Source organism: Pagrus pagrus (assembly GCF_965226575.1).
Source record: "Pagrus pagrus genome assembly, chromosome: 21".
NCBI lineage: Eukaryota > Metazoa > Chordata > Actinopteri > Spariformes > Sparidae > Pagrus > Pagrus pagrus.
In genome coordinates this window covers 1067137-1090289 of record NC_140208.1, presented here as the reverse complement: position 1 = coordinate 1090289, position 23153 = coordinate 1067137, and the positions used below count along the sequence as shown (strand labels likewise).

At 44.8% G+C, this 23153-nt stretch overlaps 2 protein-coding genes across 6 annotated transcripts in view; one reads left to right on the top strand and one right to left on the bottom strand.

The window, feature by feature from the left end:
• Window positions 1-1399: 1399 nt before the first annotated feature.
• LOC311250653 (CD5 antigen-like) lies at window positions 1400-10371 on the top strand. 2 transcript variants are annotated; one of them, XM_084342520.1, is made up of 11 exons: window positions 1400-1453; window positions 2013-2027; window positions 3267-3416; window positions 4992-5111; window positions 5384-5548; window positions 5989-6135; window positions 6595-6876; window positions 7970-8272; window positions 8366-8647; window positions 8898-8989; window positions 9083-10371. In XM_084342520.1, exons 1-11 carry the CDS (start codon window positions 1411-1413, stop codon window positions 9185-9187), a joined length of 1704 nt encoding a protein of 567 aa, XP_084198646.1. In that variant the 5' UTR covers window positions 1400-1410; the 3' UTR covers window positions 9188-10371. The 2 variants fall into 2 exon arrangements, with proteins under 2 accessions (XP_084198646.1, XP_084198647.1); XM_084342521.1 differs by lacking the exon at window positions 7970-8272.
• An 808-nt stretch (window positions 10372-11179) lies between these two features.
• LOC311250650 (uncharacterized protein) overlaps window positions 11180-23153 on the bottom strand; it is a 15524-nt gene continuing 3550 nt past the window's right edge. For 2 of the 4 annotated variants that reach the window (XM_084342513.1, XM_084342514.1), the window contains exons 4-21: window positions 22722-22748; window positions 22359-22631; window positions 21352-21453; window positions 20431-20574; window positions 19487-19567; window positions 18180-18255; window positions 17976-18028; window positions 17310-17533; window positions 16481-16747; window positions 16116-16208; window positions 15956-16023; window positions 15659-15803; window positions 14492-14788; window positions 14104-14188; window positions 13540-13655; window positions 13127-13294; window positions 12955-13047; window positions 11180-12385 (exon numbers count right to left, since the gene is read on the bottom strand). In XM_084342513.1, the coding sequence (XP_084198639.1) occupies window positions 12269-12385; window positions 12955-13047; window positions 13127-13294; window positions 13540-13655; window positions 14104-14188; window positions 14492-14788; window positions 15659-15803; window positions 15956-16023; window positions 16116-16208; window positions 16481-16747; window positions 17310-17533; window positions 17976-18028; window positions 18180-18255; window positions 19487-19567; window positions 20431-20574; window positions 21352-21453; window positions 22359-22631; window positions 22722-22748 (2429 nt within the window). In that variant the 3' untranslated portion in view covers window positions 11180-12268. The remainder of the gene's footprint in view (window positions 12386-12954; window positions 13048-13126; window positions 13295-13539; window positions 13656-14103; window positions 14189-14491; window positions 14789-15658; window positions 15804-15955; window positions 16024-16115; window positions 16209-16480; window positions 16748-17309; window positions 17534-17975; window positions 18029-18179; window positions 18256-19486; window positions 19568-20430; window positions 20575-21351; window positions 21454-22358; window positions 22632-22721; window positions 22749-23153) is intronic. The other 2 variants (XM_084342515.1, XM_084342516.1) reach the window with 2 other exon arrangements.

The following is a 23153-nucleotide window of genomic DNA, read 5'->3' as shown; positions in this document are numbered from 1 at the left end:
AAATGACATCATTCATAGAAGATCCTGTGGAGCTCGGTGCACAGATCATGAGAGGTGTAGGAGCGCCCCCTGCTGTCCACTTCACTTGATTTTTTTCAATACATCATCTCACATCATCTCACATCAGATCAGATCAGATTGAAGCACCAGAGCCTCCTACATGTTCAGCTCATAAGCTTTGAAAGTGTAGCCGGAGGAGAAGGAGGAGGAGGAGGAGGGAGACGTGGTGAAGGTCGTGGTGGACAGAGACAGGATGTTAAGAAGAGGAAGGTTTGAGAGTTGGAGGACAGGACAGAGACAGGAGGAGATGAAGACGAGTTACAGAGAGGTGAGGAGAGCAGCTCAGGTGGTTACCAGCTTTGTGAGGAGAAGAAGAAGAATTAATACTTTACAAACACACACACACACACACACACACACACACACACACACTCATGAGGTCGTTGGGGAGAGATGTTGGACTCTGGTTCTGAGCCAGCGTCCTCCGGGCTCAGCTGCTGGCGAGTGGAGGAGCCAACCACTTTCTGAAGATGATGAAGTAATAAATGTGTGTATGTACTTTGGAACGAAACACCTGAGACTCACCTGAGACGAAGCAGGAAACAGTTTATCCTTCGTCACTGAACAGAGACGCACAGACTGATTCAGTCACTTGACATTCAAAATGCATATAAATTAGACGGCTTTACTTTTCTAGTTAAAACACGACTAACCAATTATAAGAACAGAAATATGAATAAATAAACTAAATTATAAACCTAACTTAACCTATGAGCATCATAATAATCATGTGACAGTGGAGTCATTTTAACTGTTTACCAAAATGTGTGTCGGGGGCCCAAAAGAGTCTTTCTGCCCGGTGTCATATATTCATTTCATCCGGCCCTGCAAGAAGCTTCAATATTTATAAAAGCATCAGAGCTGATAAATAACAGAGGTGTGATAATACTTCAGTCTTTACAGCCTCTAACAGCATGAAGCAGAATGAGACACAACAAACTGTGACCTCACAAACAAGCATGTCAGCTGGAGACATCTTATTTCTTTATTTGCTAATTTCAAATATTTTAAAACAACTTATTTAGCTGCCTGACTCTGAATTAAGAGTGCCGATCAAATGTGGCGTCTTTGAATGATAATGCAGGAGTACATGTGGACTGTGAGGTGGAAGAAACATGAGGACGATCATGAAGAAAAGTGAGTCTGCAAGAACGATATCTCAAAATCTGGTCAAATAATTTGCATGAACTGGCTTTTTTTTTTTTTACATCCGCAGCAGCATCATATCTGAGAAGCCTGTATGTCGCCATCGGTGGCTAATGAGCAGATAAGGAAGAAGACAAAACAACATTTTATCACGAGAAGCACAGACGACAGACAGACGAGAAGAGGCTGACGGTCGACCTGGATATGGATCACCTGCTGATGGTGTTGCTGATGCTGTGGAGCTCAGGTAGGATTCTGCTTTCATGATACAGGTGTGATGTGTGAAAGGTGCAAAACTGTAAAATACTGAATTATAGTCACAGTGCTGCATTCAGAACCTCACTGTGAAAACACTGAATTATAGAATTATAGTCACAGTGCTGCATTCAGAACCTCACTGTGAAAACACTGAATTATAGTCACAGTGCTGCATTCAGAACCTCACTGTAAAAATAGAAAGTTTCATGTCGTGATAATTCTGTCCAACATAATCTAACCATTTACTGATCATCATCAAAATGTTTTTAAAACTCTTTGCTAAAATGTCACTAAAACTTACTGGAATCACTGTAACCTGACATCAGGAAACAAATATCGTTCTTGCATCACAGAGAGGACACATCTTTTTCAAATGGAAAACACTCAATCTCAAATAAGTAATCATAAATCATGAGGTCATGAAGGATGAATAAATGGTGTTGCCTCAGGATGACTGGCTGTGTTTTCACTGACAGTGTTTGTTCAGCTCACAGCTCAGCTCCATCAAAATTCAGTTTAATATTTTTCTTGTCTGATTTCCTCCTCAGGACTCGGGGCTGAAGGTAAATACAACTCGACAGGGAACATGAAGATAAATGCAGATGATGGATCAACAAAATGTCTGACTTTGACCCAGAGATACTGATCACATCCTGTTTCCTAAAGCCGCTAAAAGTCGATGTTGGTTTATCTTTGCTGAAGCTGAGCAGTTATTTTAACACAGACCACAAACCACAGCCTGCCTCTCAACACAAGCAAACCTTAAACACAGAGGTGCCAGAACAGGTCCTGCTTATATGAAAAGCTTTAAGCCGACGTTTAATTCAGAGGAAATTTAGAAAACGACAGGTTCATTAAGTAGGAACTTTGACAAGAGATATTAAAAAATGAAAACATAATATTATATCTCCTACAGTTATGTATCACATTAATGACTGCAGGTGAGGCAGAATAAATGAAAGGACAGAGTTCAGTTATCAGCTTCCTGTTATCGGACACATACAGCCGGACTGTGTGAGTGACTTCCTGTTTCTTCATGCTCCTCAAACACCACCTTGTCAGTCAGCTCTCAAAACTGTCCACGCTACAAGTGAAATGTGACTCTGCTGCACCGAGGAGACGCCTCCAGTTTGTCACGGTAACGTCCAGCGTCGACAAAACGACGGTGGAGACGGTGGGCGAGTAATGTAATTGTGTAAGCCCGACTGCCGTGTGACACCGGGAACACGACTACTACAGCAAGCCTAGTGCAACATTTATCAGTTATCTTTAGAGTTGCAGTGTTACAATCTCATGTGTGCACATATTTCTTTATATGAAGAAGGTACGAGAAATAAAGTACTACTATATTTACATTTAGCAGATGCGTCTGTCCAAAGCGACTTACAGTAATTCATACACTGATGGTGGTGGCTGCCGTGCAAGGTGCCGACCAGCACATCAGGACTAGTTTGGGGTTCAGTGTCTTGCCCAAGGACACTTTGACATGCAGACCAGGGGAATCGAACCAGCAACCATCCAATAACAAGATGCTGGCTCTACCCCTGAGCAACAGCTGCTCCATATTTCATGTGTTAGTTCACTACAAGGTTTCAATAAGTTACTTATTTACTACATTTGGAGAAATGTTCACTTTCTTGTAGCACTGAAGCTGAAGCTGCCTCCTACGAGATGACAGGACCAGCAGTGGCCCGAGATCATCTGAGTTACACATTTATTCCACCACGTGATGAAACAACAGGCAGGTCTACTCTGACCCACTGATCCTCACACGTATCCCACAATCCTCTGTTTTCCTGCAGGTGCTCAGTGTGAAACCTCAGCCAAGGCTGACATCGTGCTGGTGGTGGACGGCTCCGGGAGCATCAGCCCTGAGTCCTTTCGACACGTCCTGTCCTTCGTCACTGACATAGTCAACGCCTTTGACATCGGCCCAGACAGAGTCCAGATTGGTAACGTTCGTTCTAACACTAGTACTCATGTGGGGTTTATAGTTGTTACTGTAAAATGTGCTGATATGAGTTCATCAGGGGCCATTTTCACTAAACTCTTTGGGCGGCCCCAAACATTTGCCTGGTTTGCCTCTCCAAATCAAGAACCAAATAGCTTTTGCTGACTTAACAAGTGCAGCATCTTTAACAGCAGTTGGCGGTATGCACCTTTACAGTTGTTTTGCGAGCGGCCAATAAACACAGAGAAGAAGAAACAACAAACACGCTGATGTCACGCTCATAACGTCAAACTGCTGCAGCTGTGTGGAGCCACACATGTCGTCACTGGAGGGTTTTACAGGAAAAAGTCTGATCACAGCTGGAATATCAAGTTAACCATGTTTGCTCACTTCATCTGAGCCTTCCTCACACTCAGGTGCATAAACTACAGGTTAGCAATTTATTCTTAGAACATAAAAATGTTGGTTTCTATTATCGGTTATGTGAGTCAGGTAATTATCGGTTATCGTATCGGCTGAAAAACATCCACATCGTGCATTCCTGATACTGTAATTAAAACAATATTATATTATTGTTAGAGAGACTCGAACACATCTTTAATTAATTACTGTGTTCACTGACTCTAAATTGGTTTAATTAACATCACTGTGTCTTCTTGTAAAGAATATAGCAACGGACTGAGAGACATGCTGTTTTAATGGTTATGCCACAGGTTACTGTGCTGAGCTACGTTCAGTTAAAGGACTCTAATGCAGTTCTGAGTTACCAAGTTTCCTCAGTTCAGCAGCCATGTGTCCATCAAATGTCACCAAAATAAATACAAATACAAAATGTGAATCTGTTGTTTCCATGAACTGTTTTCAGTGAGTGAACTCGGCTACATGAAGCGTAACTTCATCAGAGGATGACGCGGTGTAGGTTAGGTCAGGCGTGGATGTGAAACATGGAACAGCTGATCATCATGTGAGTTAATGTTCGCTACGTCGTACGAGTTCATTCTGCAAATCTGCTTCCATCAAACATTTTGTGCATCAACTCTGATTTGCAAAAGACTAAAACCACCTCAAGCGAGCGTTCAAACTTTTTTGTGAATCGGTGGAAGTTTTTTCTAATTTGACCGTTTCCATTAAATTTCTAATGCGATGTTCTTCAAAATGCTTCATGGAGTCACGGCTGTTGAAGGTGTCAGAGAAAAGCCAGGGCGTAATGTGAGATTCCTGGAGGCCTGAAGCCCGTCAGTCACATCGTTACCTAACAGACAGGATGTAGGAAAGATAACGTGCCTGTGACTGACCGAGAGTTAGAGAGTTGGGTTGTTATCTCGTCCGGCTTGATGATGAACATGTGTCAGTCTACGTGCGAGGGAATCGAGGCTAACTGTTAATGTGTGTCGTTACAGTAACCAGACGTTGAGCTGTGTGCTGTCTACAGCTGACAGTAGCCTGTGTGTGACTGAAGCAATAAACCTGGATAACCTGTAGTAGCTTCATTATTGTGAGACGCTACAACATCATCACCTTCATTTTGGGTCAGTGTGTCCTTGTTGTTTCACACTTTGCTCTGTGTTTTCTGCAGCTCTGGTTCAGTACAGTTCCCGACCAACGACACACTGGAACCTGAACACCCACCAGAACAAACAAGCCCTGCTGAGAGACGCATCCAGGATACGACAACTTGGAGGATTTACCAATACAGGTGATTTATATTGATGTGGTCACACCCTGAGGGACTTTGGGAACAGAGGCTCTGGTTGCATCGAGGCCAGAAACTATTAGAAAGTTATTATTCAGTGATTTGTACAAAAAGATTCACCTCGAGGATTCAGTGTTTATAATCCTGTTCGTGGTTTATATTGAACAGTATATAGAGAGCAGGGATGAATAGATTCCCTCCCTCGACAGAGTACTAGAAATAATTACCCCAACGTCTCAACTCTTCTTTTCAGCCGTCTTTTTTCTGTCACACAGGACTTGCTCTGAACTACATCCTCCAAAACATCTTTCAACTAAATGTGGGAATGCGATCAGACTCTGAAAAAATTGTTGTCTTAATCACTGATGGAGAATCCTCTGACCTGGTGGATTCTCCATCACAAGAGCTGAAGGACGCCGGCATCGAAGTCTACACTGTTGGTGAGTGACTTCCAGTTTGAACAGGGAGAAAGCAGCTGAGCCTCAGAAAAGTCTGGAAAGTGAAGATGAGATCTAAAAGCTCTCTATTTCAAGTTTGCCCCTCATGATGCACAAATCACTGCATTTGTCTTTTATATCAGTTAATGTTTAATGAAAATGAAGTCACCATGTTTCAAGTCTTTTCAAGTCTCTGAAAATTGACTTGAATAGTCGACCAACAGCTGCCCAGGAGGAGGAACGTGAAGCTGAAAGTATTGGTTGGCTTCAGCAGATAGCCGACAGTAATGTAAAGTAGATATGATTTATAATAAATGAGATTAAAAATGAACAACCATCAGTCAAAGGTTGAGGTTTGACATCTGGAAACCATCATTTGGATAGTTTGCCACACAAAAAGGTTTCTTTGTTTTGGTCTCATTTAAACGACATTTTTCTTTCAGGTTTTAACGATGCCAGAGAGAGTGAGCTGAGGTCCATCGCCTCTGGTACTAAAGAAACTCATGTGTACATTGTCGGCGACTCTGAGTTGCTCCGACACATCGTCAACAACCTCATCATCAACCTCTGTGACAGCACTAAGAGCTCAGGTAGACAGAGTCCATCATCGTGACACCACATGTCAGCACCTCACTGATCCATTGGTGTTAGGATCAATCTCTACATATCAGTTTTATCAGCTGTTAGATCAACAACCATGTTTCAGAGTCTAGCAGTGAGATATTGTTGTGAGTCTTCTGATTGGCTGCGGGGTGACAACAGGACACATGGACCATTATTTGCATACTGATTTGTGGACTGTGACGTGGCTGTTAGCTAGCTAATCCTAACCTTAAACATGCTGTCAGGTTATATTGAGTGAAAACTTTGCCAAGATGGGTTCAAGATACCTGCGCGGTAAAAGCAACACTTTTCAGCTGTGTGGTGAATCATTAAAAAGCTGCGCACCTGGTAAAGATGCTGGACTCACCTGCTCAGGTAGAAGAGGAGCTGCAGCTTTGATTTGGTTCATTCATTATTTTACTGATGACTCTTTTGTTTCTGTTCAGAGCGTGTCAGGTTGGTGGGAGGATCCAGCCACTGTGCAGGAACTCTGGAGGTGAAACGAGGAGAATGGAGACCAGTATTTGGCTCAAACTGGACTCTGACGTCAGCAGATGTCATGTGTACAGAGCTGGACTGTGGATCTGCTGCTTCAACAGGGCTGAGAAATGAGTCCTCCAACAGAGCTGCATGGGAGATCAGTCCTGGCTGTGTGGAGTCTGGATCTGCTCTGAGGGAGTGTTTGTCATCAGGTTCCTCTTCTTCCATCATAAAGATCACCTGCTCAGGTAAGCCTACCAGGAACATAACCTATGGCAATGACCTTCCAGTTTCTTAGTATAAATTTACTGTGACATGTTCTGAGTTAACATGTTCTTATTCAAGTGTTGAGACCCAGAGGTCGGCTCAGCAACGGGACAAACTGATCTAAATCAATGTTCCCATGTTGTCAGAGTGGGACTTGTTGATCCTGGTGCTCTGACAGCCCAACAGATCTTCTCAGCTGGAGTTGACCAAGCTGACCCCAAAGTGTCAGCATGGAGCACCAGGACCACAAAGTCCCAGCTGACAAATGGGAACAGTTTTGAAGCAGTGTGCAGTCCAGTTGGGACGGCTGGCTTCTCTATTCAAAGGTGTGCCACATGTCAAAATGTAAAGGTCAGTTCCTGATACTCTGACACCTGGCTCAGCTCTGAACGGGTGACTGGGGTTCACAAAATGTCAGAACGGACCAAGTCCACACCAAGTAAAATTGAGCTGCGCTGATTTGCTTTTCCATCAGCAGTTTTACTGCGCCAAGCCACGCTGGTGATGGACCTGCTCTGGAGTAAGGCCAAGCCGGGTCGCCCCGCGTCCAGGAGGGCAGCGATAGTGTCTCGCAACTGCAGCCAACCCGTAACAAACACCCGTCCCCCCTCAAATCGATTCTCGACTCATGTCTGTGTAGGAAACCTGAGAGAAAGAGGTTTTTAAGTCAGCGTGTTCAGCTCTCAGGACGAGAGATTCAGTTGGAAGCTACAAAAGTCCTGTTTGTTCTTTCAAACACCTGCTGCGTTTTACTGTTTCATCGTGTTCACTTTCAGCTGTTTCAGGAGTCGTGTTTAGTTACTGCTGCTGAAAACACAGCGTTTCCTGTGATGCTGCTTCGCAATGAAAGCTTTGCAGTTGGAAATAGACTGTATCCTCCTCAGAGCTGAGCAGAGAGTGATGACACTCACCGTGGTGCAGCCGCTGGAAACACGAGTGCTGTCTAGAGCGTTCCTGAGGGAATCTGGGGGTTACACAATAACACGTTTATTTTCGCTGACGAACAGGAATACTCCCCCGGTTCTTACAAAAGTCACAAATAAAGATCAGTTGTGTAATTCTCTCTCTCTGCAGACTCTGTCAGGCTGGTGAACGGGAACAGTCTGTGTTCAGGCAGACTGGAGGTCAAGTCTGACCAGTCTGACCAGTGGTGGTCCTCAGTGTGTGAAGCCGACTTCGACCAGCAGGATGCAGAGGTGGTCTGTAGGGAGCTCGGCTGTGGGGCTCCTTCGGTCCTCCAGGGGGCGCTCTATGGAGAAGTGGAGGGTTTGACCAAAGAGTTCCAGTGTGAAGGCAACGAGTCTGCTCTCCTGGACTGTAGGAGCTCAGGTAGAAACACCTGCTCACCTGGAAAAGCTGTTGGACTCACCTGCTCAGGTAGAAGAGGAGCTGCAGCTTTGATTTGGTTCATTTCTGTTCCTCTCAAACTCACTTTATTCTTTTCCTGATGACTCTGTTGTCTCTGTCCAGAACCTCTCAGGTTGGTGGGAGGATCCAGTCGCTGTGCAGGAGCTCTGGAGGTGAAACAGGGAGACTGGAGGCCAGTTTATGACTCTAACTGGACTCTGACGTCAGCAGCTGTAGTCTGCAGAGAGCTGCACTGTGGATCTGTTGTTTCAACAGGACTGAGAAATGAATCCACACTCAAATCTGCCTGGAAGATACGTCCTGACTGTGTTCAGTCTGGATCTGCTCTCAGGGAGTGCGTATCACCCATGTGGTCTTCCTTCTTCCTGGAGGTTACCTGCTCAGGTGAGCCTCAGTCACATAACACACTGTATTGGTAACTGTCAGAGACCAGCAGGAATAGAAAACAAGATAAAAACCAGAGGAACTGACATGAAAACACACAGAGGATCAGAGGAACTGATTCTCTAAGAACTGAATCAGACAGCGACAAGTTAAAGTGACTTCAGTGCTTTTAGAGGATCTGAAGTTAATGAGAGCTGTTGTACTCATGATGTCATGTGATCCGATGTGATGACTGAACGTGTTTCATCAGGTCCAGCAGTTTCTTACGTCAGGGCCATCAGACTGGTCCTCCTGTCGCTGGCTCTGCTGCTGTTCATCACTGTCCTCTGTGTCACCCATCAGGTAACGTTCACAGCTCTGTTGATGAGAGGTCCGGCTCAAATGAAGCACTTGGCTTGTGTGTACTGAACTGTGTGTGCTGTCATGTCTCTCCAGGCCACCAGGGGGCAGAAGCCGGGTCCACAGCAGAACATGGAGCTGGATCATTATAACCTCGGTGTTCCCGGAGCTGAAGAGGAAGCAGGCGAGGCAGCAGAGTAGGACCTCCAAAGAGCTCATCAACCGTCCATCAGCTCAGTGAAGGATGTTACATTTTTACACAGATGTTCCCTTTAAACTACAGCTGACACAACATAGAGATTACTTCCCTGCTCTCATTTATGACTCAGTATTTGGAGGAGCTTGTCTTCTGTACCATGCCTCATGTCCAGTGCCAGTACAGGAAGTCAGGTCGGGCCAATGCAAACATGTCCACGGTTTGATATTAGAAGAAAAGTTCATTCATTTTCAGCCATTACCTGTCTGTACGCTACACGCTAGCTAGCATCACATACAGCGACAGAATGCGATATTTTACTTTTTACTCTGTTACATTTATCTGACAGCTTTAGTTACTTTACAATTTAAAGCAGCAAGGAACTTTAATTTGTGTTGATTCTGGCGCCGCCTGAATAAATAAGAAATCAAAGCCCTTCACTTTCATTGTTTCTATGTAAGTGCTCATAGTTTCCGGGTTCATTGGATCCATTTTCAAACACCATATACTCGCTGTAAGAGCCGTGCTGTATTGTTGCAGCTGTCCCACTGATTAAGACTCGCTATCTTTATTTGTTTGGGGCTGAATTTCAAAATCGCTCTGGACTGACTGCAGTGGATTCAGATCACCTGTGTGCAGGTGTGGAGACAGACTGACTCCTGATTAATGAGTGGAAGCAGCTGGGGACATTTCCCTCCCAGCCAATCAGGGAGTGACGACGCCCTTGTGTGAAGGCTTAAGAAGGTGGGGAACGGCACCCAGGTCGGACTCGCTCTCATTCTGACTCGGTCCCTGACAGATCATCAGCCAGAAACTCTGGTCTGTTCAGGCCCCGTTTCATTCTAGTTAAGTTGTGTTTATTCTTCAGCCCAGCTGAGTGACCACAGAGGTCACCAGTCAACAGGTTTATTTGGTTTCTTTATCTTTGGTTTGTCTTTACTGAATAACTTGAAACCCAAGCCCCTATACACCTTCAGTTTTTAACATTTTCTTTCATCGGGGACTAGAGAGCTTGTAAAAGCACATTTTCAGTTTGATTCCCTGTAGATGTACATATCTTTTATATTTTTATGTATGTTGGGGCTGTTTGTCAGCATTTTACTGCCAGTATCACCACATTGTTTTCAGTGAAACAGCTGTGCCTAATACTGTCTGCCTCTGCCCACTTCGCTGTCAGATTGTTGGCTAAATAAAGAGCTGTGAATGTTATATTGTGTCTGTCATTCTTATTATCAGGCTGAAGAGTTACCGATCGTGGGCCGTAAAGAAGTAGCAAAAGGTACATGTACAGATGGCTACACGCTGTCTGGACAATATAACTGACGAGTCGTAAAGAGGTTTTACCGTCATTCTTGTTGACTCTAAAGTACTCGAACACGTTCAATTCTCAGTAGATAACGCAGTAATGTAACAAGTTGCTTTTTAATGGCGGTAATCTATTAACGTAATGAGTTACTTTTAAAAGTAACGTTACCAACACTGCTCAACACCAACAGCACTGAAGATGTGGCAGGAGATCCAGAACATCACAGGCTATAAAACCAGGAGCGCCCCCATCAGGTGTGAGGCCACACTGCCAGATGAGCTGAACACACTTTATGCTGGCGTTGATCTCAACAAAGCCTCAGCTGTGAAGTCCACTTCGCCTCCAGAGGGCCAGCCACCGTCAGTGACCACAGCAGATACAAGAAAAACCTGCTGAGTGTGAATACAAATAAGGCTGCTGGTCCAGATAATACACCTGGCCCTGTACTGAAAACATGCTGATCAACTAGCTGATGTTATTACTGACATTTTTTTAAAAAGTGCCCTACATTGACAAACGCTTCTTCCGTATAATTTCCGGTGAGTGTAGACCTCCACACATTTCCCACTGTTATTGACACTGATCTGCCCATTCAGATTCAACAAGTAGAAGTCCCGCCCTCTCCAGGTGACACAATTCTGATGTGATTTCTGGTTAATGTCTTAAACACAAAGAAGACGTTACCACAAAGTATTTATATTATATTTATTACAACCAAAACTGTAGATGATTTCCAGCTCATCAACACAAACTGCTTAAAAATATCTATACAACTGTGTGCTCATATTAAAGTGGCGGCCATTTTCTCCAGACGCCACACTCAGGGTGGGAGACTCATGTCGTCCTGCCGTGTCCAGTCCTACAGATGTAGGCAGTCAGGCACATTTTCACATCACATCCTCCTGATTGATCAGTAACTTGGAAGAAAATCCAGAAGGACATCAGGTCATACAACATGTTCAATAACCCATTTGCTAATGTTAGCATTGAACCACTTCCAAGCTAACATTGTTACACAATATGATGGAAACATTTAATCGGGCCTGAAGGTGAAAATAATAACATTAGCAAGGCGGTGGTGGAATGCTAACGTTAGCTGACGGGTTGTCAAATCTGCCGTTTTACCTTGAAATACGACCCGATGTCCTTCTGGATTTTCACGTTCTGTCGCCTGTTCAGTTGCTGATCAATCAGGAGGTGGTGAAATAATAAACATTTTTCGGATTCGGACATTTATACGTCACAGCAGCATAACATTATCCCAGCATCCCCATTGTGTGTGACTTCTGAGGAAAATGGCCGCCCTTTGATTGTGGTCTCATATAGCTACCAAAAACGATACGGCCATGTGACCTTTAACACAGCAAACACAAAACAACACTGATAAAAAAATATTAACTATTGACAGAAACATTACACATCACATCAAAGCTGTCAGTGTGTCATTTTTCCACAGGAAATGACATCACTCGGACATAACATTTGGTCTGAAAGGACAGAATTGTCTCCTGCTCCAGCAGGATGGAAATATTGAAAATGAAGAAACTCTGAAAAGAGGAAAGACTGGAGTGACATCGAGTCTGCATTCTTTCAAACGCCCCAGAATCCAGAACTGCCATCAGTCGCCAATCTTCAGCTGTACGGCTTCAATGTTAAAAACAAAAAAAGAAAAGTGTTCAGTGTTTCAGGCACAGTTAGCAACAGGTGGCTGAAGCAGTTATCTGGGGGGGACATCTCCACACTGTGCATTAAATAATCTGATGTCGTCTCTTCAGCATCCTCAGAGGTCTCGGGGCGTCCCATGTACTCTAAAGCGGTACATGCAGGTGTAATCTGGGTGTCCCCAGTTGGACAACACCTGTACCTCGATGATCTGGAAGGCTCCTTCACTCTCCTCCTGTCCAGGACAAAAAAAAAAACAGGCAGAATAAGACAAACGCTGAAATCACAGGAAGAGTTTGGGGTCATCAGCGTATTGTCACACTTTGGGTGTAAATTTAATGACGTTAAAGACATTTTTAAGAAAAATGATAGCATATTCATGTGTGCTCTCTGGGCTCCAGAGCTTCATCAATTTAATTAACTGACCACTTGTGATCAGATCTCACTTCCCTACTCTACATGCAAATAAATATCACCGGGACAAAAAGAAAAAACTTCATGTAGAACATTTGCTGAAAAAGTTTCTCCTCACTCAACAACTCTTAAAATCACAATGCTTGTTAAGGGAGTCTGGTGATGTGGTTACTAGTTCAATGGTTGGCTCAGTTGAAACAGTGTGTTCACAAACATCTGCTGCTAACATTGGCAGGTTAACAGAGAGCAAACATGTAATTTACATTACATCATGTGGTCACATGCAGCCCAGACCTCCCAATGGTGGTTGGATCTCACATGTGTCTTCACACCTGTACTAGCAGTCCACCTGTGATCAGGTCTAAACAGACTCTGTGGAGCATTACTCACAGTGACAGGGTAGGTTTGTAGAGCTTCTCCATCCTCATCATAGGTGTAAGTGCCCAGCAGCTCCCCTCTCTCTTGACTCTCATCATCCAGACCCTGAGAGCACAAACAGATCAGTATTAAACACAAACTAAACATCCAGACAGGACCTTTCTGCCGGCAGCGTCTCGCTTACGTAAACGTTGAAGTCTCGGGGGGCGCTGTGCAGCGTCCCGCTCGGTGCCAGAGCTTTGGGGATGTGCTCCAGGGAGAAGGCAGTGGGGAGGATCCTCATGGAGAGGCGGATCACCAGGAAGCCCTTGGAGCCTCTGAAGGCCCAGCAGTTTCCTGGATGGACGTCTGGCTACAGGGCGAGAAGGTCGGAGGCACACAGGTTCTGCTGGATGTTATCCACGTTTACACCAAAAGTTGTTTTTGTTTCCAAATTATCTTGAGAACCAACACTGCTAATGTAGGACTTATCTTTTAATGTTAATGTTTTGCCTCATGTAATACAAGCTAACTGAAGTCAAATAAAATGTAAAATAACATGAAATAACTCCAGTGACCACAGGTGTCGTGTGATGGGGCTGATGTCAGGTGTGTTACCTGGATTACAGCTCGAGGAGACTGAGAGAAATACCAGAGAGGAACTCCAAACAGACTCAGCAGAGCGGCCTTCGTCTCATACGTCTCCGAGCAGCGAGTGCTCAGGATGCTGCCCCCTGCAGGACAACCACAGACACACACCTGTCAGGTACAGTTTGGTAGTTACTTTGTAACTAGCTACTTTCAAACTAGTGGTTAACTAAATCAGGTTACACAGTTATAAAAAAAACTACTAAGAAATGTCTCAGCTAATTTTTATTCATGTGTAAATTTGTTGCTAGGAAACATCTGTAGTTCTGTCCAATCAACTACGTAAACAGGAAGTCGCTGTAGCATTACAAGCAAGCATAACTTCCACAAGACAAATCTTTATAAATGTTATTTTTTCTTTACATACATGGAAATCTTTGTTTCAGTCAGAAGTCTTCATACAAAATACACTACTGTAAACTACAAAAGACACTTTCATCAACACTACAAAATACACTATAATCAGAATTACAAAATAAAGTCATATCATGAGGTTATAAAACAAGTCAAACACAAACACTCTGGGTTTCTGACCTCCAGACTCGAGAGCGTAGTCGGCCAGACCGGTCCGGTCCTGAGAAAACAGACGCAGAGCGTTCTGCACGATCACATGGACGTCCTGGAAGAGACGAGCGATTAGTGAACTGTCAGCAGGAAACTCGATGAATAAGACTGTTGTTGGTTTACTGTTGGATATCTGTTAGAGGACAAACATCTGAGGAGCCATTTAACAGAAGGATCATTAAAACGATCTCTTCCAGTGGACAAAGTTACAGAGATGAGCAGAGAGGAAGCATCACTGCTCGTGACTTGGACGACTGGATGATTCATCAACGCCGACTATGTTGTCTTCAATGAAGGAAAAGTCAAAGGCCGTCAAATATTTCAACTACCGACTGTAAAATAAATATCAGAGCGTCACCTCGTGTGTCACGGCGGCCCCAGCAGCCTCGGCGGCGTGCAGGACGGCCTCTCTGGCTGTCTCCTCGCTGCGGCGCTGCTCCAGCTGCAGGCTGATGTTCTGCAGGACGCTGAGCTCCAGGGAGGCCAGCGACGCCTGCAGGTCGGCCCCGCTGACGTACCGCTGAGACAGCCACTGGAGCAGCGACTCTGGGAGGCCGGCCTGGTCTCCAGAAGCTTCGCCCCCCCCAGTCAGCTGGTCACTATAGACGAGAGTCCGAACCTCCTCACGGACCTGAACCGAGACCTGATCAGAAATCTGACAGAGGACACGAGGGAAAGGAAACGGGATACAGAAACATGAGACTCTGAAAGTGGGGTTTTAATTTATTGAAATTCTTAAGAATCATAACTTTGATAATATTTGTGGTCGGAAATTTTTCTTCATTACAGCCCAACCGATAAATTAGTAGATATCAACTCTGTACAGACATCAGTGTCAGTGTGTAAATAACAAGATAAGTAGAGAAACTCAGAAGAAATGTTTTTTAAAACTGTCGTCATTCAGTCGTTTGTCCACCAGAGCGACGTCACAAGCTTATTTCTCAACAGTTTCAAGTGTGAGCAGTGTGCCATCACTTCAGACTCTGTAGTAATAAACCAACTTCTGCTGCTTCACATCAAAATCTCCAGCGAAACAACAGGAGGATTTTGTTGTGAAGCTGCCGTTTGTCGCCCAATTAGTTGAACTTTGTTCTGTCATTCTAAAATATATTTTATTATTTAACCAGGTCAGTCCCATTGAGATCAGTGATCAAGAAGGGAAAACAGATTTGAGAGATGTTAAAATGAACTAACATTTGAACCTGGACTAAACGGATTTCACAATAACTTGTTCAGTGATACAATATTGTGAAGTTTAAGTCTACAGATAAACGTAGACGAACCAAAAAGCTTCATTTCAACTCAGTTTGTACTTTTGGAAAAATGAATTTCAAAATGTAAAGAGATCAGTGTTTGTCATTTCTGCATTTCACGTTTACAATCTGTGATCTCAACATTTTGCGATCTGATCTGGGGGAAGGCAAAAAAAAAAAAAAAAAAAAGACGTGGGTTGGCTAGCTAACGAGGCTAACCTTGCTGCTCACTGCTTCAGTTAAGTTTAATAATAAAGTGTCGCCTCTCTCACCGTCTGCTGGATTCTGTCGAGTCGTCGGCAGCCGCCCCGACACCCGGACAGACCCTTAACATCCCGTCTGACATCCTCCAGCGCCGCCTCCAACCGTGCAACCACTGCCAGCAAGGCATCATGGGACTGACGGTCCACACCAACACTAGAGGAAGTTACAAGACAAGTACACTCCAAACTGTTACACAGGTTTAAGTGTTCACACCTGTCGTCTGTGTGAACGACAAACAGAGCAGAACTACAACCAAACTACAACTGTGAGTGTCAAGTGAAGAGGAGGATGAGGAGGAAGATCACCTGACAGCAGCAGGAAGTGTTGATGAAGGTGAGACTGTAGCTGCAGCTTCTTGTCTCCACTGAACCTCCTGCAGAACAACGAACCAAACGGTCCTGAGATCAACAAACTCTGGAGCTTCAGTGAGTCAGTGAATAAGATGCTGATGAAGTGCTGCTGTACCTCAGTTTTAGCAGCCAGACTCTGCAGCTGCAGCTCCAGCTGATCCAGACGAGACGCTTGACCCTGCTGCTGCGATAAATCCTGCTGCCGCGTCTGCAGACACACCGACAGGGAGGAAATACACATTAATACCCAAAGATATGTATAATATATAAAAAAAGGTAGCAGGCACACAAATCTCTAGGACATGAAGGCCAGCAGGACAAATCATTAGCATGTTGGTTGACATGACCAGAATAAATTAGTGGATGTAGATTTGTCACCTTTGTCCTGGAGATTTGCGTGTGCGCGGCCTTCATGCCTTTGGATAATTGTATTTCCAGAGTCATGTTTAGATCACTCTTTGATCTGAATGCGTCTCTGACCTGTTCCCTCTGCCGTCTCTCCTCGTCCAGTCGTGCCTGGAGCTGCTCCAGCTGTTGCTGCAGCAGTTGGTTCAGCCAGGCCTCCTCGCGGCCGCTTTGAGCAGAGACCTGCTGCTGTTGGAGGTCAGTGTACAGCCGGAGCACCTCCATGTGTCTCTGCTCTGCCTGCCGCCCTCCGACCTCCACCCGCTCCCACAGCGCCGTCAGACTCTGCTCCAGATGAACGAGCCGCGTCGCCTCATCTGCCGACGGTGCAGCAGACGCTTCCTGTGAAGCAACGAAAGTTTCATTTAAACAGCTGCTTGAAAAAAAAAGCCACAGTACAACGAGAGGAGAGACAGCTTCAACACAACATGTGGAATAAAGAGGGACAAAATAATGGATGCTGCGACTCTGTTTTACTGTGAAGCTCCAGAAATGTTTTGTTGACTACGAGGCTTCACCTGACTTGATGACTGAGGTTTTATGTTTTGGGTGAACTGCTCCTTTTAAAAGTCTTTTCTCATATACGTTTGCATTAAAACAGAAAGTAACCTCAGATTTGTGTAACATGTCAGACTGAAACGTCTCGTCCTCGAGATTAAGACGATCTCACCTTTTTATATCCAATTTCCAGAGGCCATATTGTTTTTTATGTTACTTTTTCAATTAACAGTTTATAAAATGTCAGATTAATAATTCAGTCCGTTCACTGTGACACCTTCAAATGTTTAATTTAGGACACAGCTTCAGTTCCTGATGGTCTAACACTGAGAAGAGCTGAAGAAGCTGGAGCCAGAGAACCTTTTTGCCACAGAAATGATAAACCGTGACATGGCAGTGTCAGTACCTCCTTTGCTGATGCTGTTTCAGCCGATGGAGGTCGACTGTAGATCGGCTCCTCGTAGGGCTGCAGCATCCTCATCTCCTCCACAGCGCCCTCTGTTGATTGGCTCTGGGGGGACATGAAGCTGTAGATGGAGGACAGAGCGGGGACGTCAGGGACCGCCGTCCTCCACTCCGAGACAGCTGGAAGGACAGACTGCAGACCGGCAGAACAGAACCAACACAGACCTGAAACAACAACAACAACAACAACACGTGCGTCTGAAACCTTTGAAAGAGAACATCTGCAACATCTGCTCCGATCCGGAGCCGTTTACCGACGGGAGGAGAGCTCAGAGATTACGTTTTAACTTGTGGGATTAAAAAGTGGATTTATCTTCACTCCTGTTTATCAACCCGACTGCAGCAGTGATCCGGAACCAGAACCTCTGCTGAGTGACTTCACTCAGAGCTTCACCTCAACTCTGAGGTAATGTTCGGATCCGACTCTCTCCTGAAGTTACAGTGACAGACTACCATATGAAACGCAGCGTTACCTTTGAGGAAACTTGTGAATTTTCTCTGAACATTGTTGGAAACATTTGGGGGTTTGCAAATTTGCAAATTTCAACAAAACAAGTTTCAGGCAGCCGGACCGATAAATGACCGACCGTGAAGACATGAGACCTACTGAGGAGGAGCAGCAGCAGAGGGACCAGAACCAGGAGCAGTCTGAGAGGAAACCTGCAGGAGGAAAAACAACACGTCAGATTAAAACAAGAACTAGGTCGCAGTTTGGTTTGAAGTCAGATTCTGGGCAGAAGAAATAATCTGTCGACACTGATTTTATTGCCTCTTTATAGCCAAGAGGCCATCGCACAGACAAGGTTTTTACCGAGTCAGGAGGAAGCTGGCGGTCATGTGATGCCATCGTCTGTTGAGCCACCTGTACACATCAGCTGCTGTCGTACCTAAACACACACAAACACACACTTTAAATATTCCATTAAATAGTCATTAAGTGATCCTTCACCAGCTGAGCAGGAGGCTGCGGGTCACCAAGCAGGAAAAGAAACGTTACCATGTTGATCAAATCCACTAAAGAAGTGAACACAAGAACAGAGACGAGAGGAACAACAACACAGCAGCTGAGGACGAGCTGCAGAGAAACAACACGGAGCGCCGACACAAACATGCTGCACATCAGAAGAGGAGGAGCAGAGGAATCCATCAAGGCTTCAATCAAATCAATCAATACAACAAACACGGCGATACGATGGTAACCTGCTGAGCGTCCGGCGCTCCAACAAGATGAACATGTTCTCTTGGTCAGAGGCCAAACTGCTGACGCTGCAGCGAGAGTCAGCCGAGAGAGACACGAAGCTGAGGAGGCAAACAGGGTCAGAGACGGATTCATATGAGGAGACGAAGAAGCAGGAGGAGAAATTTGGAGGAGTGAAACTGAAATTTTGCTCCCTTAGTGGGTGTTTGTGTACTGAAGACTGTCTTAATGATGCAGTCTTGGCTTTAGATGGAAACTGCAGCATTAGTTTAATTAACAGTTCAGAACTGACAGAAAATAAGATTCATCATCAGTCTGACACAGGACGACCGTCTGCAGCCAGATAACAGGAGAAACATGTATTTCACTGGTCAGATCAGATAGTTAACCTGTAAAAACAGCAGCGCTCCACATCAGCCCCAACAAACAGGAAGACGCTGAGGACCATGAAGATGGCGATGAAGATGAAGATGAAGAGGAGGAGGAGGAGGAGACGGTATCCGTGTCTGAGCGTTGTTTCTCCTGACAGTCGTCACCTGTTGGTGTCAGCAGTGGACGAGTGTGTTTAACTGACAGACACACAACACGAGGCAGGAAACATTGACAGACTCGACCTCTGCACCAGCTGTGAATAACTTCAATCACACCTTTAACGGACCCTTGAAAATGAAGCTGGCCGGCGAGCTACACTGAGGAACCTGAGCACACAAAATGAAAATAACAGCAGCACACCAACAGCAGCCTGCAGTCAAGAAAGACTGCTGTAACCAGGTTTCACCTGAGTGTGTGTGTGTGTGTGTGTGTGTGTGTGTGTGTGTGTGTGTGTGTGTGTGTGTGTGTGTGTGTGTGTGTGTGTGTGTGTGTGTGTGTGTGTGTGTGTGTGTGTGTGTGTGTGTGTGTGTGTGTGTGTGTGAACTCACACAGAGATCCGTTGGGATGAAGCTCCCTCTGGTTCTTGGTGGACTCCCTCAGGTTCATGACTCCACAGTGACTGGGTCGAGCTGCAGCAGACAGGAAACACAGTCAGGACTCAGACGACGCCTCAGCTCGTCCTCTGGGCCGAGGACCAACACTGGCTGCAGGCAGAGACATTTGCATTTTGCCACGGCAACAGCCAAAGTGAAGGGGTGCAGCCCATTTGTTTGGGAGAGAAACACGGCAGGTGAGCAGGGAGAGGTCAGGGAAAACAAGACGATCCAAAGCATCACGGAACAGAACCACAGTGAACCAGAATGTGAATGAAGTCACAGACTCACTGATGGCTTGTTCACCATCAGATTCAAGTTAATTTCCCTTTAAAAAAGGATAGAGGTTCCTCCAGGTGGTTCTAATGGTCCTTCAGAAGATTCTAGTGGTCCCTGAGGCAGTTGTTGCAGTCAGTTAGCAGGTTCTGGTGTTTACTGAATGGGTTCCAGGTCAACTGTAAGAGGCTCTAGGTGTTTGTCATCTCTGTAACAGTATTTAGCGAACCTAAAGGAGGTTCTACAGGTCCCGTGTGTAGTCCAGTAATAATGAAGGAGGTTTTAGGGACTTGGAGAACCTGTGACCAGGATTACTGGAGCTGTTCTGGAGGAACAAGAACCTACTGACACTCTTGGGATGGGTTTTGCCTTCATGTGCAGTTTAGTGTTCACACACAGCTACTGCAGTCAGGAAGTATCCACACTGAACTCTACTCTGACACAGAAGCTAGACTGACGTAGAGACGGGTTAGAGCATGCACAGGTAACAACACCAGGTGAGGAGGAGAAACAGATCTGTTATTAGTTTATTTCATGCAGGTTTTGACACCAGCGCCTGGTCAGAATAGAAGTGGACAGGTACGTTCCCACACCTACGACAAACAGACTCCGACAGTCAGTACCTCCATGTCTGTTATCAGACTGTATGTTGACCTTTGAGGCCAGCCCCTGACACACCTGCCAGGTGTGTGTCAGCACAGACACGCAGCAGGCTGCAGCGCTCCTGACACACAGCAGGCAGGAGTCCAACCACAGCTGCAGCACATCTGCAAGAGCCAAGAGTCAAACTTCAATAAGGACAGAAACATCCTGAACAATCTGCAGGAAACCCCAGAGAGCGACTCAAACAGGTGGTGACAAACAGGAAGTGATTAACATATGCAGAGTTATACAAATATTTGTGGGCAGAGCCACAGAGGAGGAAGAGGGAGAGAAGGAGGAAGAGGCTCTTAGTCGATGTTTCAGGAAGCAAACACCCTGAATGTATTAAATGAAAAGTGAAGGTGAGAAGAATCACAGCTGGGCAGGAAATCATCTCATGACGTCAAATTTAAGACATTTAGACTGACTGAGACGCTTTTGACTTATCAAACAGAGCAGCAACACAAAGAGCTCTGATTGGCCAGCAGTTACACACTGTGAGGAGTCTGGCCAATCAGATGTCCTCCTGCTGCTGCTCTACAGGAGGGACTTGAGCTGAACCACTTATTTTCTGTAAAACGTGCACATTTATATCTCATAATCATGTGGTGTCACATTACCCCGACTGAATATTACCGGCTGTTGAGCTCTTTGGGTTTTTAATGTTACATTAATCAACAGATTTGAGACAGCTTTTCAAATTTAACTCAAAATCTGCTTTGATTAAACACTGAGAAAAAAATCCTGCCATTACTCTGATGTTTCTGGGTAAAAATTTAAAGACTCGAGATCATCGTGACACTACATGTGGGCCTTTTGACTCAGATATCTGAACTAACTTCCTGCCCGGCTGACAGACAGTCTGTAGGTGCAGGAGAAACCTGCTCAGTCAGGACTGCTACCTGTCACATCGTGGCGTCTCTGCAGCATCAGCTGATTATAAAGCAGAGAGAACAGAGAAAACACGTGGGCGGCTGACCTGTCCCACACGGACGCCAGAGCACCTGCTGAAGAAAGGTTCGTTAAAGACAAACAGCTGATCTGAGATTCCTAAAACATTTTCCGTTGAGACGAGCCGGCTGCCCTCAGAAGAAATCACAATAAAACATTACAGCAGCATTATTGCCACTATTTTTCCAGTTATCTACAATCAAGGTCAACTTCTGTAGTCCCGCCCACAGCACCATCTGATTGGCTACACTTCAAGAGTAACAGCCTATCAACACTGCAGGCTGCTGTCAGACTGGAGCTGCTCCGGTGAGCAAGCTGAGCTGAGAGTCAAAGGGAAGGCAGCCGATGGTCCTGAAGCTGCAATAAAAACATCTTATGATCCATTTTTATGACGACGGGCACGTCCACGTGTCCAGTTAAATAATTAAAATATAGAGTCGTCTCAGGGGACAGCTGCTGAGAGACTTTCCTCACCACAACCAGCTGCTGGACTGGACGAAGAACTGAGGACAGAGACCTACAATTAAATACAAATTTAAGTTTTATTCATGTTTACGTCTTTAATTTTCAGTTAAACTCACGAGAAATGCTGCTGGGAGATCGCTGCACTTTTTTGTTTTGTTTTAAGGATAATGTTGAGAAGTTACTCTGAATACCTTTTTATACATATCATTAAGTAAATGCTGCAAAGAAAGTGTTTGAGTTTGCATTGGGACAAAGAACGAATCATGATTAGATTTTATAGAAGTATCCCGAGTCTGTTCGCTCACATTGCAAACACATAACGGAAACTGTCTTAACCAACGGTCCATTTTAAAATCACATGTTGAACATAAAACAACATGTGTGCTCATATACAGCTGCTGGCTGCTCACTGTTAACTATAATAATAATAATAATAATAATAATAATAATAATAATAATAATAATAATAATAATAAATGTATCTTGTGCTCACCTGTGCGGTTCTTGCGGCTCCGGTCTCTGCAGTAGATGGTGGATGTTTCCTGGTCTCCGGTCTCTGAGGGTCCTGGTCTCGGCCCCGTCACGGAGGAGGAGGTGGGGGTGTATTTGGAGGAGGCGCAGTGTGTGGTCTCCTTCCTGTCGGACTGCAGCTCACAGTCTTTACAGTAAACCCGGCTGAGCGTCTGCACCGGGTGTTTGGGACAGTCTGAACCAATCAGAGTGCGATCTGCCAGGATGGTGCTGTGCTCCGCTACGATGGTGCTTTCTGTCACACGGACATGAACGACTCACTGACAGGAAATCAATCTGATTATTGATTAATGAAAAAACATGATGTTTATATCAGTGAACTGACCTTTGGCATCGACGTCATGATCCAAACCTGGAAACCAGAGGAGGACGATCAACGTCAGACAAGTTCAGAAACCAGTTCACAGTTCAACTATCAAACTTTACCTACAGAGAACTTTTCAAACAAATGAGAAAATTCAAAGAACTTTAAAAGTGATAAAAGGACATTTAGAAACAAAAATGAGTTTAGAGACTCATGCATCAACTGCATGTTTGTCCCATGCTCCTTCAAAATAAAAGACTATCTAAGAAATCTATTAAAACTGCTGACAAAGCGTCCTCAGGATTATAATAATAAGAAACTTTATTTCTATAGAGATAACACATGAAAAATCACAAGGAAAGAAAGAAAGTAACGCATATAAAGGATAAAATCAATGGACGGTCACAAGTGGTATTACAAACAGATAAACAGACGATAAAAGGAATAAAAAGA